Here is a 14,898-nt window from a genome sequence, read left to right on the forward strand (position 1 = left end):
GCATACCATTTTAATTGTATATTAATACCATTTTACTTATATATATACCATACCATTTTAATTGTATATATAATTCTTATGTAACATACTTCTAGAAGAATCTGCACACGTTAAGACTAGAAGGTTCTTGGACTAAATCGAGCAATTTGTCAAGTAGTAGGTTGTTATAACATCACAAACATGTTTACAGGTAGTAAAACTTGTCCAGAACAACGAATTCTTATGACCTAACATTATATCGTACCTTTTGGAAGTTACTGACAGTCAAAACAAATCGACTATAAATAGTGGCTTACTTGATAATTGAGATTATTATTGAAATGTATAGAAATTTAAGTTATTGAATATGAGTAGATAACAGTTGGTGCTATTTGAAGCAGTGAGCGAGATTAGAGTTGTATGAGAAGTTGTGAGTTAAGTCAAATATAAGAGTTACAGGTGTTGGAATCTATTGCTGTTCACAGTTAGTTTTGATTATTTGTTGGAAGTGTTGAATCATTCGTTAAAGTCCTAAAATTTTCATTTATCCTTTCACAAGTAGAACTGTTCGACCATTGATTTGACTGTTTTACGTTGAAATCCCAATAAACTATGTCACTAGTCTTTCCCAAGTCTATTTCCTGGTAAGAGATAGAAAGAATCATGACAGATGACAAATATAACTCATTATTTTTGTTTTGATGTGTGCTATACTGGTGAATTTCATTTGCATTAGCAAATTATGAAATTATCAGTCAAGCACATCTGTTTAAACTTGCTAAAGTACTCATTTTTAACTGTTTTTCTTTAGACAGCACAAAATTCTATGAGGCTGCTAGCATTACAATTTGGGAGCTGGTGTACAAGTCTTGGCCCTTTTAAAAATACCATGATGTCATAAATTGGAATTGGCTGAAATATAGGGTGAAGTAGCTGTTTTATGTCTTGACTAGGCTACTTTACCTTTGCTATAATTTCTAACCCCAAACGAAACCCTCACCAGATCTTGACATTGGTTGAATGCTGTTTAACAATTCACCCTACATGTCTTGGTCAATTCCAATTTTTGACGTACATTCACGATATAGCATTTAGGACCAGGGTGGAGACTTATACATCAGCTCTAAAAGTTGTATGAATAAATTAAAAATGAAATTCTGTAAGTAATGCTCTTCCTGCTGATCTTTTTGCAATTTTTGTTATTGCTTCAAACCTGAATTCCATCAAAGTCTTCTTCTTTACTTCATAATATGGTAATCCATTGTTGTTATTGAGTTACTATCACAAGTCATATTTATTACTTGATCAAGTACATCTTCAGCCTATTTGCCAGGAATTAAAATATATATACAACAATAACTTGCATAAAAGATTTATCAATCGTTTCAGCAACTATTCACATTGCTTCATATTCCATAAAAATGTTTGTAATACTTTTTCATGGTGGTATACTTTTGTCAAAGTAAATGAATTCATGTTTTTTTTTACTTCAAAAGTACAATAACTAATTCATGTTATTGTCCTCTAGATCAGTGGTTCTTAAACTGGGGGGGCATGTGAGGCTCGTAAGGGGGGCGCTAGAAAATGAAAAATTCTGCATGAAATAATATGACTAAATGACAGCATGAAATAATATGACAGGATCCAACACTTTGTCTTCACAACTACGCTGGACAGTCAATTGTTAAAGATGAAACTTTGTGTTACAACATTACCGTACAGTACTAGTGTTTGTAGAGCGTGTTGTTGTCACATCTCGCATTTTTGTGATGTTTTAGATCAGGGGTTCCCAACTGGGGGTTCTCATACCCCTTAGGGGTACGAGATTGAACCTCAAGGGGTACGAAGATCCTTGGGCCACAGAGCAGCTTTTCAAATAGATTTCACAGTGACACGAGTTACAGAATTTTCAATTTTTTTTGTGCAGAAATCAGAAATCACCACGACATTCTGCTGTACCACACTGAAGTAAGTGGCTATTTTGAGGTCGAGTGATGTCACGAATCAAGTTGTATTTACGACATCGAAATTTTAATCTGGCTGCCTCACTTAAAAGTGATGAATTCGTTCAAAGCGTGGCTTATATTTCTGATGTCATGCCTCTCCTAAACAAGCTAAACCTGTCGCTTCAAGATCAACAGATAAATGCAAAATGTGGTTAGAGCTTGTGAAAAAATTCAAGCTTTCAAGCTATAACTACCCTGTGGTCTCGAAGAATTGAAAATGTAAGCCTTGCTAATTTTCCTTCTCTTGATAAAATTGCAAATAACTCTTTGGTGCAAAAAGACAAAAAAGAAGTTATTTTCCATTTAAAGATGCTGGTTGATTCTTTCAATGGTTACTTTTCTGCTGTGGAATTGAATTATTTCCAGCATTGATAAATCCATTTCTTTTTGATTTAACAAAAATGTTGGATGATGATAAGTTGAAGAACATCATCGAAATAAAAAGCTGCCAAAAATTGAAACTGCTATTTGACAAATTAAAGTTAGAAGATTTTTGGTGTGTTGCTATGAAAGCCTTCCCAAGTTTTGCTATGTAAGCCATGACAGTGTTAATTCTCTGCTCAACAAGTTATTACTGTGAAAGTGGCTTTTCGACCATGATGTATATCAAGAATAAGTAGGCTACAGAAATCGTTTGCAACTAGAAGATGATTTACGTGTTGCCTTTAGTAAAATCAAACCATCGTTTGAGTGAATTTTATCAATGAAGCAGCAACAACTATTGACAAACAAACAAACTGCAACAAATAAAAAACTTACACTTCATTTATTTTTGCAATTTTTGCATTTTTGTGTGAGATACCGATTTAACGTTTAATTGAGCTATAAAAGCAAGTTAATTTAGTAATGTAGCCTATATCTGAAAAATTCAATCAAAATTTTTTTGGGGGTACGAAAAATGCTCTGACCTGACAAAGGGGTACAAGCAGCAAAAAAGGTTGGGACCCCCTGTTTTAGACATTGCTAAATGTTTCTACAACACCTTAACTCTCTGGTAACACAACGGTTTTCTGGCACAGCAGCCTCTAGCTCTAATTGTAATAATAATTGCAACAACTGACCAACAAGTGACAGCGGCTAGAAGTGGGTCCACGTCTATTAGGCGCTGGTCAAATAGGCGCGCACACTGTGGCGTCTGGATATTTAGGTGCGGAGGACTGTGGCGCCTGTTCATTTAGGTGCTACTCCTAGTAAAGTCTGCAGATTGTATTAGCTCAGCTTTGGCAAAACCTAGTCGGGGTTTTGATGGAAAACTAAGGTACTCTTCACTCAAGTGTCAAGCCTACCAACTGCTTGAATATAGGCTACGGTATATTTTTTACTAATGTTTAGTGTATAGTTATTATTTGACTTATATAACTAAAAGTAAACTCAGTCACGTTCAGAAACATGAATAATTTATTGATAAAACTTTCGCCAACGCAAACCTGGACTAACAACAAATAAATGCCAAACACGCTCATTAAAAAAAACAACATATTTTTCTGTTCAATATAAGATTTTGTGTGAAAAGCATTGCCAGATAAAGCAGCTTCACGCACTGAACCCATGACTAACAACAAATAAATGCACGTGCATTAACAAAACATCTGTTCAATATAACATTTTGTGTGAAAAGCATTGCCCTACCTGACAAGCTGATACAATCTGAGACTTTACTAGAAATAGCACCTACATGAACGTGCGCCACAGTGCTTTGCACCTAAATATCCAGACGCCACAGTGTGCGCGTCTATTTGACCAGCGCCTAACTGTCTGCGCCTAAAAGACTTGCTCCCCTAGAAGTGCAGCAGTATCTCCGATTCTACAACAGTACCATGCATATTTTTTTAACATTGATTTAATTAGGTTTATTTTTAATTAATCAGTTCTATTGACATAAAATGAGTGGAAAAAAGAGAAAGTATAACAAAGTTTATCTGAATTTTGACTTTATAGATGCCATAGTAAATAAGTAAATGACCAAGTTGTACCACAGTCCACAATGTGTCATATATTTTCAAAATCTGAGCAATGACGCTTTGAGACCAACTCGTTTGCAGCGTCATCTTGAAAAAAAAAACACCTTGACCACCAAAATAAACCTTTAGCTTTTTTCCAATTCAAGAAAGACTCTTTTAAAATAATAAAGATTGCAAGTAGCGAGTGCTTTCGCCAATCGTCATCGGCGGAAGTTGTAGAAACGTTTTTTGGAATTGCTCACATGATAGCTCGGGAGAAGCAACCCCACAGACAATTTACAAGAGGAATTCTTGGAGCTATTAGGAAATTCCACTGAAAAGACAACTTTGAAGCAATGTCGCTAACTGAGTTCTGGGTGAAACATGTAGCCTACAGACATTGAGAGTGTGGGTGCTGTGGCTGTCACGCACACTTTCATTTTCATCCACTTAGGCCTACTTGTGCGGAAATGTTTTTTCTACTCTCTTGAACATAAAGACAAAATCTAGACACAAACTTGACTGTAAAGCCGATCTGAGATGTGCATTTTCTGCTACTAATCCTCGAATTAAACATTTAGTATCCAAAAAACAGTTACATCTTTTGCAATAATGCAACTTGTCTGGAAGCGAATTGCTGTTGTGCTTAATGTTTTTTGATTTTGAAACAAGGTGGGGGGGCAAATTTTGTTAGAATTGTAAAAGGGAGGTGTGTCTCAAAAAGTTTAAGAACCACTGCTTTAGATTAAAGTCATGCTTGAACAGAAACCTGGTTATCTATCATAGGCTTACGGCATGTCCTAAATACTTTTAAAGTTGAATAGCAACATATTAGACTGATGTTACTTTACTTTTGTCTGTACCAGATTTGCATTTCTAGTAAATTTTGAACATGTTTGATATCTCGAACTATATATCTCAAAACTTTTTGATTTACTTATTAATTGATGCCAATCATTCTGTTCAGCTTAAGATCCCACTCGTCAAAGGTCATTTTGTGTGGAATTCTCAAACAAATGAACTAGAACTGCTCAGGTGATTTAAGAATAAAATAATTTTTACAAATATAAAAGCACTGTATGGTAATTAATTTTGAAAATTACACACGTCATTGAATTAGATCGCTTGATATGTATCAAATATTTTATGTTTAATTATTGTACTGCATTAGTGCTTTTTATGTAAGTTGTAATATTAGAGGGCGATTTTTTTATTTGTTAGTGACAAAGATATAGGAGCTGATGGCAACGAGAGAAAGAGAAAAAGTAAATCTGGACCAAATTTTTCGCATCTTCAAACAGCTAACGCTTCCAAGGAAAGGTACGATGGAGATTTTTATAATCTTAATATCAGGATATGGACTATGGGTTGCTTAACGTCTCTTCAATTTCGATATTTATATGGTATTTTACATGTTAATGGTTTTATGCATGCCAATAATACTTTTGCTTTCAGTGTCCAGTTTTGTAAAAAGAAGGTTTTTTGTTGGGCTAAATTAGAAAGAATGCATTAGTCTTCTTAACAAATATTGTATATATAGATTTACTTGTATTACATTTTCACATCTCAATTTGTAGGCTATTGCATAAAAATTACTGGTACTAAATATTTCCAAACGCTCAATAGATCACTCAGCTAAGTGCCCAATTTCGTGCAGGAATGAATGACCAAATCAAGCAGCTCTGGTTCGACTCTCCGAGTGTTGATTTGAGCAGTGCCTTTTAAGGACTGACTTTTGTTCAGCGGCACCTAGTGAATGAAATAGTTCAGACAACAGCACTTGAACAAGCAGGAACTTTACTTCGTCAATCTCGGTGGCCGGGCCGCGAAATTTTTTTCCCACGAGCTTTCTGTCTCATTGATTCTAGTCACTTTAAAAGTAAGATTTGCCGAAAGTGTTTTGAGAGATTGGTTGATTCAGATTGCGAAATAACTATATGCCAATGAAATTCTGCAATCATAATAAAATATAACCTTTCCCCAACCCTACTTTTTTTGAAAAGCTCTTGTGCACCGCAAAAATTAATTTAAAGAAAAAAAAAAGTTTGACTTCGACGGGTGTCGAACCCTCGTTCTCACGAACACTAGGCAGAAGATGAAACCACTGAACCAACCGTGCCAACGTTGCATTCACACGTTGCATTCACACGTTGCTTTCACACGGCTTTAATACAAACTTTTACCAAAATATGTAAATGAGACAGAAAGTACGTGGGAAAATTTTTTTTGCGGCCGGGCCTGCGTCAGTGGTTCAAAGCCTTTACAGCAGGGGTTCCCAACCTTTTTACGATCGCGACCGCGTACCACTTTAACGCTCGGTACTGCCAAGTGCCAAGCGTACCACTTTTTGCAGAAAAACTAATTTGGTTGAGTCATATTTTATTCAGAAGAATAATCACTAAAGCACCACAACTAAATTTCATGAGATTTTTGTTTACTGTCCACCAATTGTTCGATGCGCTGTGTAAATTTGCTAACAGCGCATTAAAAGTCATTTCCGGGCGCACCTAGTCGTCATGACTGAAAATCCCTGCTCGCATTCCCACGAGGAAGGGAAATCAGTAGCTGTGGAATAGCATGGGAAGCTTGCGTTGAATATGAAGAGGCCATACTGACTACTGAGCCAGAATTGGAGAATATTCCTTAAAACTTTTATTGAACATTTTATTCCGATCTATTTTTAGCTTACAACTAGCATTATTCAACGCTATTTGTAGCTTAAAGCTTTAAAACAGTAGGTAATATCTATCAAGAGCAATCATTTGACATAATTAACGCCCACTGTCCTACAGCGTTGTACGGCTTTTCAAAGCAACTGTGTCCTTGTTGACAATTGACGTGACCTGTATTTTGAAAATCGTAATGATACGAAACAACAAGAATAGGCTTCGGGAGTTTTTTTTGTTAACAAAACCAGATAAACAAAATATAAAGTTGTGATTCCAGGTTTTTGCGAAAAAACGGAAGTTACCCGCGTACCACCTGAAACACCTTCGCGTACCACAGGTTGGGAACCCCTGCTTTACAGTAGATGAAACTGCCAGAATTTAGCTTTCCCAGTGGGAGGATAAAGATTCTCACAACCAATCAAAAGCAGTCTAACTCTGCAACAGAAGATGTCTTGTTTGCTCTCAACAATCGTTCTCTTTGAGGCGAAACATGTAAGTCACTAAGGTTTTAAATATATGCATTGCCACAGTTTTATCTCTATTCTTTTTAATTCAAAACAATAAACCAATAGTAGGCCCAATGCAAATTTGTTTGATTATACTCAAAGAAGAATTTAAGATTAAGAAAATTAATAACCTATTTAGTTTGTTTTTATTTCTGGCCATCAGAGCAAAAACTATACAAGTCTTAATATAGTACAGGGCTAAGAGTATAGAGGGGTAGATAGAAACAAAGTTAGAACATTTGACATGCTTAAAATACTTTCTGATACAGCATTAAATTGAACAGTAATATGAAAAGCTCTTTCAAAATTGATCCAATTCCTATTTCCAATGCTTTAAAATGTATATTTTAAAAGACGCTCAGCTATGTGCATTACGTGCAATATTTTGTGTTTTTGCTTATTTTTTTTTAATAACAGACATGTACCAGGCAAATCAGTACGAGGTTTGTTGTCGCCAGCTGGCAACCCTGGAATCACGCCACGGATGGCTGGTCACTCGCGAGCGTCACCCAGGCATCTACTTCATCGCCATGAGAATGCAAAAGTGACGCTCAATGACATTAAACGTGTTGCCATGCAATATTTGAACAGGGAAAGATTAGAAGCCGGTGAATTGGTGTCCATCGCATTTAAGTATGTGCTGCTATATTTTGCTCATTGGACATTTTGATAAATTTATCATGTTAATATGTATTTGCAAAGTGAAAGAAACTCCTTGAGAGCATTGAATGAAAACCTTAGTCTTTTGCTTTCTAAGAAAGATTTTTTTTTTTAGAAAATTTGCAACTAATTTGGAAATAATTGTTTTTACTAAATTCGTTTCAGTTCTAAATGAGTTTGAATTTAAAAAGCGCTAGATTTTATACACATGGATTTATTAAACTATTTCTACTGCATAGTAATTTAGAATGTCTAACCTTTAACAGACACGATTTGATTTTTGCAGAGATCTTGTAAACAAGCGACAGTTCGAAAGCTTCTTGATGAGTCTCTTAAGATATTTCAACAGCATGTTTGAGGGCCTGGAACACACCAAGCATACCCGCACAACCGGCTACCTTGAACCGAGCAAGTACGCAAGTTTACATTTTCTATCTCAGTCCACTTTCACTCGCCGTCGTGGTCCATGGATGCGTGGTCGTGTGCATTATAGCCGATGCGTCTGCTGGAGCACCAAACAACAAAATCCGTCATTCGGTTTCATATAAATACGACGGAATTTGCTCTATGGGAAGTCACGGAAATCTTACTGACATTACGCTATCGTGCGGTGTTCCCGAGTGTTTGTCATTTCCTGATTATTTTCTCTTAAAAATTCTGCAAAATTTTCCGTCTGTCATGGAAGATTCTTGTTTTGTAATGATGCGTTCTAGGAATTTAAGATGTCTTTAAGCTATGTTTTTCCATAATGCTTCATGTCACACGCAGTTCAGAACCTTAGTCATATAGTCTGTGAATTGAATGCTTGCTGAGTATGGAAAGTAAATACTTCCACAGCCTTGTCTCTTGTTATGTGGAGCAATTTGTTGCAGTAAGCTTCTCCTTAACATTTTTCAGAGCTGAAATTAAGTCTACAGAAGAAACGAGAAGGAGAGTGTCTGTGATAAAACGACGTCTGGGTGAAGCATACTGTGCATTGTTGTTGGGTATCGGGTTAGAAAAGCATCACCATATGGGCTGCGGCAAACAAAGAGGGTCCACCACGCAAAGGTATGCGGTTAAAATTAAAACTGAACACTCTTTTGGACATTTATTGAAGTGGTACAACATCAGCATTCATCCACGCTTGCAGTTACGTCGTAAGGTATCTGTGAAGACTATTATTATCGATTTTTTTTATGTAATTTCTGTGTAGAGACAAGAAAATGTTCGAAGATGTGTATTCGTTTTGCGCCAACTTCATCTATATTACGTTTCGACGACGTGACTGTGAGAGGATACGTACAGAGCTTGGAGATATGCTGCGATCCCCTGTTTACAACCCAGCCAAGAGAAATACAAGGCAGACCGTGGACGATGAAGACCAGATCTCCGTTGGCAGACGTTGTACGGCTGACAAGATCCCAGCCAGCAATTTTTTTTTTTTACATTGTCTTCCATGTTTTAAAAGCTGTCTGCAGACGTAAGACTAATTGTTGACTAACAGTGATATGTTTTTGCGTAAGATTTTTTAAATAAGGGATCCCATGTGGTTCTGCATTTTTGATGTTTTTAGATGTGAAAGATCCAAGCAAACCGATTGGAGAAAGACTGCAAAAACTCCTTTCTGTAAAGCTCCCCACACTAGATAAGGTCACCCCGGCGGAACACCGGCGGCAGTTTGGGAAACGACCCGCTATTAAGAAAGCCGTTCAGTGGGTTTGCTTTTTCTACTTACATTTTTTCACAGCTGCAGTATTTGTAGATGTAATTTTAAAGTCGAAGTCACATACTAAAATAATTAATCAGACAAAACTCAAAATTCCTCGCTAGTTCAAGATTTTCTTTCAGCAGGTTGCAATTTCAATCTGATCTCGTGCCTTCAGGAGCGGTTAGATGGGTTTGTCCAGTGGTTTCCTACTTTTGTGGTAGCCACTTTAACAAGTCGAAATTCTGCCACTGAAATTGATTAGAATGAAACCGCCAACCAATCACAAGCTACGGTTTAAGTGACGTAAAAAATGGCGAAAAGAAGATGATAGAAAGCAAATTAAGTGATGGATTTTTTGTCAGCTGGTTGGCTTAGGGGTTAGGGTTAAGGCTAGAAAGTAGTCATTTCATTGACGCGGGTTCGATTCCCACTACTGCTATTGCTCTTTTTCTTCTGTAATTACCAAATAAAGTTCAAAACAAGCATTAACTCTCTGGATGAGTGCGAGAAGGATCACAATTGGACGGTAGCCTCTTATAACATGTTCTGATTGGTTGGCGGTTGCATTCTAATCAATTTCAGTGGCAGAATTTCGACTTGTTAAAGTGGCTACCTACTTTTGTAGTCACAGAGCTTTTTCAAAGAATTTTATCAAGCCTGCAAAACTTTTAAGATTGACCTGAGTAAAAATTTTGCAAAATTACTTTTAAATATATGAAATACAATTATTATAATATAAAGCTTCCTTTCTCTCTCCTTAGCACACGCCCATACCATCTTACTCCATTTGTTCTTTCAAGTTGGTCTATAGTCTCCCTCATCTCTGTATTATGCATCAATCAAATGCATGTTTGTATTGTATAAACCATGCATGTTTATTATGCAGTTGCAAATAGCCTATTTCAGTTTTGTGTAAAGTTTTGCTAAAATAACAGCGACTTTAATTTTAAGTTGTGATACCAGGCCTTTTGCTATACGCAATTAACTATTTATTTAAAACACCCACTTAGCCTACGTGCTAGATATTTTCTTCTTTAGCCAAAGATCTTCAGCTCTCATTTCCCTTCTTCCACAACCTCTGGATAACTCAGGTTATTTGTTCAAATCAACTACACACCTTCGAAGGCAGTCTATGAAACATCTAGAAAGCGCCGAAGAAGTGAACAATCTTTATCGGCAAGACTTTCACCACTTTCAAAAGTAGGTGCAGTGGCGTAATCAATTGCCCTCCTATAAAATTTCTTGCGTCCCTTATTAACATTCAGCTAGTAAAACGTTAGTCAGGGAAACAGTTTTGATTGGAATTCCGTATCTCGTAGTGCACTGCGTTAGCTGGCCTAATTTACCCAGATTCGGTTAAACCATCGCCATGGTTAAACACATGCGTTTTCTTTGATCCAGGTGAAAACAGTAGCCTATATGGCACAGTTCATCATGTGTTATCTTGATCCAGCATGTGCGTTGTTTAGAAACTGTCATTTGTGTCGATTTTTGTATTGTTTTGTTTTTGTTGACGATTAATCAAAAAGGAAAAATCCCATTAAAAGGTTTCCTTGCCTGCTGTGTTTAAAAAGTTGTTTAAACAAGCATATTTTTCTTGCGTTAGAATTGGAATAATTGGCGAGTCGTTGGACTTATTTAATCCTGACACATTGGTGCCAAAAAATATGGAAAATGATGACGACATAGACTCCAGGGGCACAGGTAAAGAAAGACTGTTTTGTTTCTTTTAGCTTATTCTTTCGAGATTGGCGATTTCTAGGTCTTGCGCAATCCCTTCTGAGCTTGCTAATGTCTTCATTGGCAATGTTCACGATGACCCGACTGTTATGTATACGTATGAAATTGATCAAACGACCATATTACTGCCTGTTTTCTTATGATCATGTTCATCTGCTGCCTCATAACTTGACGATTTGTAGCAGATACGACTTTGGGTTATAAAATTAGAGTTACGGTATTAACTTCTTCCCGAATAGGTTGTACTCTCAAGGGTAGCCTACGGTTGATAGCTCGTGCTTTTTAGAGGCATGAGAGTCTTACGCTAAGAGAGGTTCAACGGTTTATTTTTAACAACTACTTTGCTGGTGATATGATTATGACGATTAGCAAAGCACTAAGGTTATACGCAGGGCCTCTGAAAGGATAATTTGGGCCCGGTAGCAAATCATCAGGCCTTTCAACGAATTGCACCCAGAAATAAACGAATGCCAATATGGGTTTACGTCTGATAAAGGAACAAGAAATGTGGTCTTCATTCTAAAAAAACTCGCTCAAAGATCACTCGAAGTGTAAAAAGATCTGTACTTGTGCTTCATCGACTATAAAAAAAACTTTTGATGAAGTACAACACAATGAAATGTTATGCATGCTCGACCGAATTGGAATTGACGACAATTGCAAAGAATTATAATCCAAAATTTATATTACGAATAATCAGCTGCTATCAGGATTAATGATGATTGCAGTAACTATACGCCCATTTAAAAAGGTTAAGACAAGGCTGTGTGCTATCACCTGACCTTTTCTCATTATACAGTGAAATAAATTTAAGACATATTGAAGATGAAAGAGGTACGGTATTAGTATTGGAGTCAACAACATTAACCACATGCGATATACTGACGACACCGTTTGGATAGCTGACTCAGAAGTAAAACTGCAGAACGTATTGGATATTGTGTGTACGAAGAGCAAAATAATTGGCATGGAACTAAATAAAAAGAAAACTGAAACAGTGACCATAACAAAGAAAAAAGGAGCCGAAACTCCTATTTGTAATTTATCAGTTAGTGGGAAAATTCTTAAACAGGTCCGAAAATTCAAGTACCTCGGTACTGTGGAGAATTGGGATGCAAGGGACGAAACAGAACTCAACATAAGCACAGCCCAAACATAAACAAGCTTTCAACAAATGAAACCAATTCTTTGTATTAAAAATATCTCCTTTAAGACAAGGATTAGAGTTTTAAATTGCTATATTTATCCTTTCTAGCACTATAGTTGCAACGTTCACTTGATGAACACCCACGATTTTCAGTATATTTATCCTGTGGTTCAATACACATAATGCGAACGGATGACGGACTGTTATTATCAATCTTTGTATTTGGTACATTGCGACTCAGCTCTTCGGAGTTGAGTATCTGCTTTGTTTCTACTTTCTAGGCTATGTGTGATTGTGTAATATGGACCATCTTGAGTCTGATGCAAATAAATAAATAAAATAAAATACAACTCCGAAACCTGGAATATCTCAACCAGGGCGCCATGATCTCAACTAACGTGGCTGAAAAAATTTATGCTTTTGAGATGTGGTGCTTCCGTGGAATGCAACGTATTTCATGGCTTGCAAAGAAGACAAAGAAGTTTTACAACAAGTGAACCGAATCAAATCTCTGTTTAAAAATATTAAAACAAGACAATATAAATTTCTCGGCCATGTAATATGAAAGCAAAACCTGGAACATCTCTCTATAAGTGGTAAAATTTTTGGAAAGCCAGCACCTGGCTTAAGTCAAACTCGACTGAAACAATTTAACGACAAGGCAGAAACATTCAAACAATTTATTCATACAACATATCATGGAAATCCTTGGTTTAATTATTCATCGAAGGCCGTCGATGCTTGGTTCAGGCAAGGCAATTGAAGAAGAAGCAATGAAATCCTCGGGCGCCAAATCAAGAAAAACGCACTATATCAAACGAATACGAGGTGTTTGTTTCATGTTCTCAGGCTTCTAAAGTCACCCCGGTTCCAAAATTACCCCCTGGACTCCCTGTTAACGTTACTGTGTTAGCCTACGTAGCTTGTGTATACTAGTTGGTACTCTGGTAGGCTAGAGTAGGCCTACGAGTTTCACACACCCTTGTTCATGTCTTCACTCGGCGAAGAGAGTATCCCAAACTTTTCATTCCATTATCCAGTTAGTTAAAAAGAATTATTTTTACTAATCCAATAATTTTTACTAATCGCCTGATAGCTCAGTTGGCTAGCGCGTGACTTCTGGAACGAAGAAGCTTCAAGATCAAGCGGCGCTGGTTCGACTCTCGGGGTGTGCGCTTGAACAACGCACGTTAAGGAGTGCTCTCCATTCAGCGGCATTTAATGGATGGAATAATTCCCCGACAACAAGACTTCAACAATCGGAAACTTCACTCTGTCAATCTCGGTGACACCGGTCCTGCGTCAGTGATTCAAAGCCTCTACAAGTATGCGAAACTACCAGGATTAAGCTCTTCAAGAAGCTTTCCCAGTCCGAGGATAAAGATTTAATCCATCAATATTTCTGGCATTGTACATTTTGTACAATCGTGGAAGCTATGCCTTAGCTGTTTTGTCATTACCAGCTTCCCCTGCAAGCAAAAGTGCGGTCACTTCCTCAACCGGAAAGTGCACTCGGATCTCGTGGAACGCGTGGTTACCCACCTCGCACAATCAACAATAGCTGCATTCAACTGAACTAACTGACGACGTCTAATGCAATTTATGTGGTGTGTATTAACATGCAATTGTTTACGTTTTTGTCATTGTTGTGTGCTTTGCTTCTTACTAGCCAGCCTCCGTTTTGTAATGCGAATTTATTTCTGGCTGATGCAATTAAGCCTTTGTGCCTCACAACGACTTTCGTAAAGCATAAATATTTTTTATACAAGTAAATACTGTTTAAAGTTTTTTGCAGGCACTGTGATCGTCAATGTTTAAGGTTATTACGCCTATGAGATAAACATATGTCTCAAAATTAATGACCCAGTTATGTTTCTTGCGCTATGTTTTGCACCAAGACGACAATGTTTCAAATGCATGGTTATTGGTTAGTCGTTTCATCATTTTCGGTTTTCTTTTAATCGAAGTGTCATACGTTATGAAGTGCTTCGTAAAGTTTTTTTTACAACATTTAAGCTACGCGTTTTACAACAGATGGGCTACTTAATTTTATTGTAGCCTATATTAGCCTAACGCCCCAACCCATAGCAAATTAAAGTCAGTTGATAAAAGACGTTGGTTTTGTTTCTGAATAGCCTACCGTAGCAGGTTGGATGCAATAATGTTTACCTGTCATAAAACAACTTTTCTATCCATGTACTTTTATTTTATGACTGTTGTTAAGTTTTGGTCTCACAGTCGTTGGAGGTAGGAATGAGGATGTCTGCTATTAAATCATTTTCACCATAGCTTGACACAACAAAGGAGGAAGACTTCAGACTATGCCTACTCTCCGCCTTCCTAGCCTGGTTGGTTAAGCGACCGACTTATGAACGAAGAAACGGCAATAGGCCTGTCAAGCAGCCTTGGTTTAACTCTTTGGGATGCATGGGCGGATCCAGAAAGTAGCATTAGGGGAAGCGATATCAGCGGAACACAATAATACGTAGGGGAAAGTAGGGCAAACCAGAACTATTTTCAAAATTCTCATATAACTTTTGCTATATGCATGATACGAATAT

At 37.0% G+C, this 14,898-nt stretch overlaps 1 protein-coding gene across 1 annotated transcript; it reads left to right on the forward strand.

Annotated features, from left to right (window-relative positions):
• The first annotated feature begins 1,071 nt into the window (after positions 1-1,071).
• LOC145786091 (protein phosphatase 1 regulatory subunit 36-like) lies at positions 1,072-14,536 on the forward strand. The gene is made up of 11 exons (XM_082597734.1): positions 1,072-1,232; positions 4,893-4,960; positions 5,147-5,245; positions 7,518-7,733; positions 8,047-8,172; positions 8,658-8,810; positions 8,956-9,146; positions 9,316-9,454; positions 10,489-10,650; positions 11,057-11,154; positions 13,801-14,536. Exons 1-11 carry the CDS (start codon positions 1,230-1,232, stop codon positions 13,896-13,898), a joined length of 1,353 nt encoding a protein of 450 aa, XP_082453860.1. The 5' UTR covers positions 1,072-1,229; the 3' UTR covers positions 13,899-14,536.
• The last annotated feature ends 362 nt before the right edge of the window (positions 14,537-14,898 follow it).

Source organism: Aplidium turbinatum, chromosome 17, assembly GCF_918807975.1.
Source record: "Aplidium turbinatum chromosome 17, kaAplTurb1.1, whole genome shotgun sequence".
Taxonomy (NCBI): Eukaryota; Metazoa; Chordata; class Ascidiacea; order Aplousobranchia; family Polyclinidae; genus Aplidium; species Aplidium turbinatum.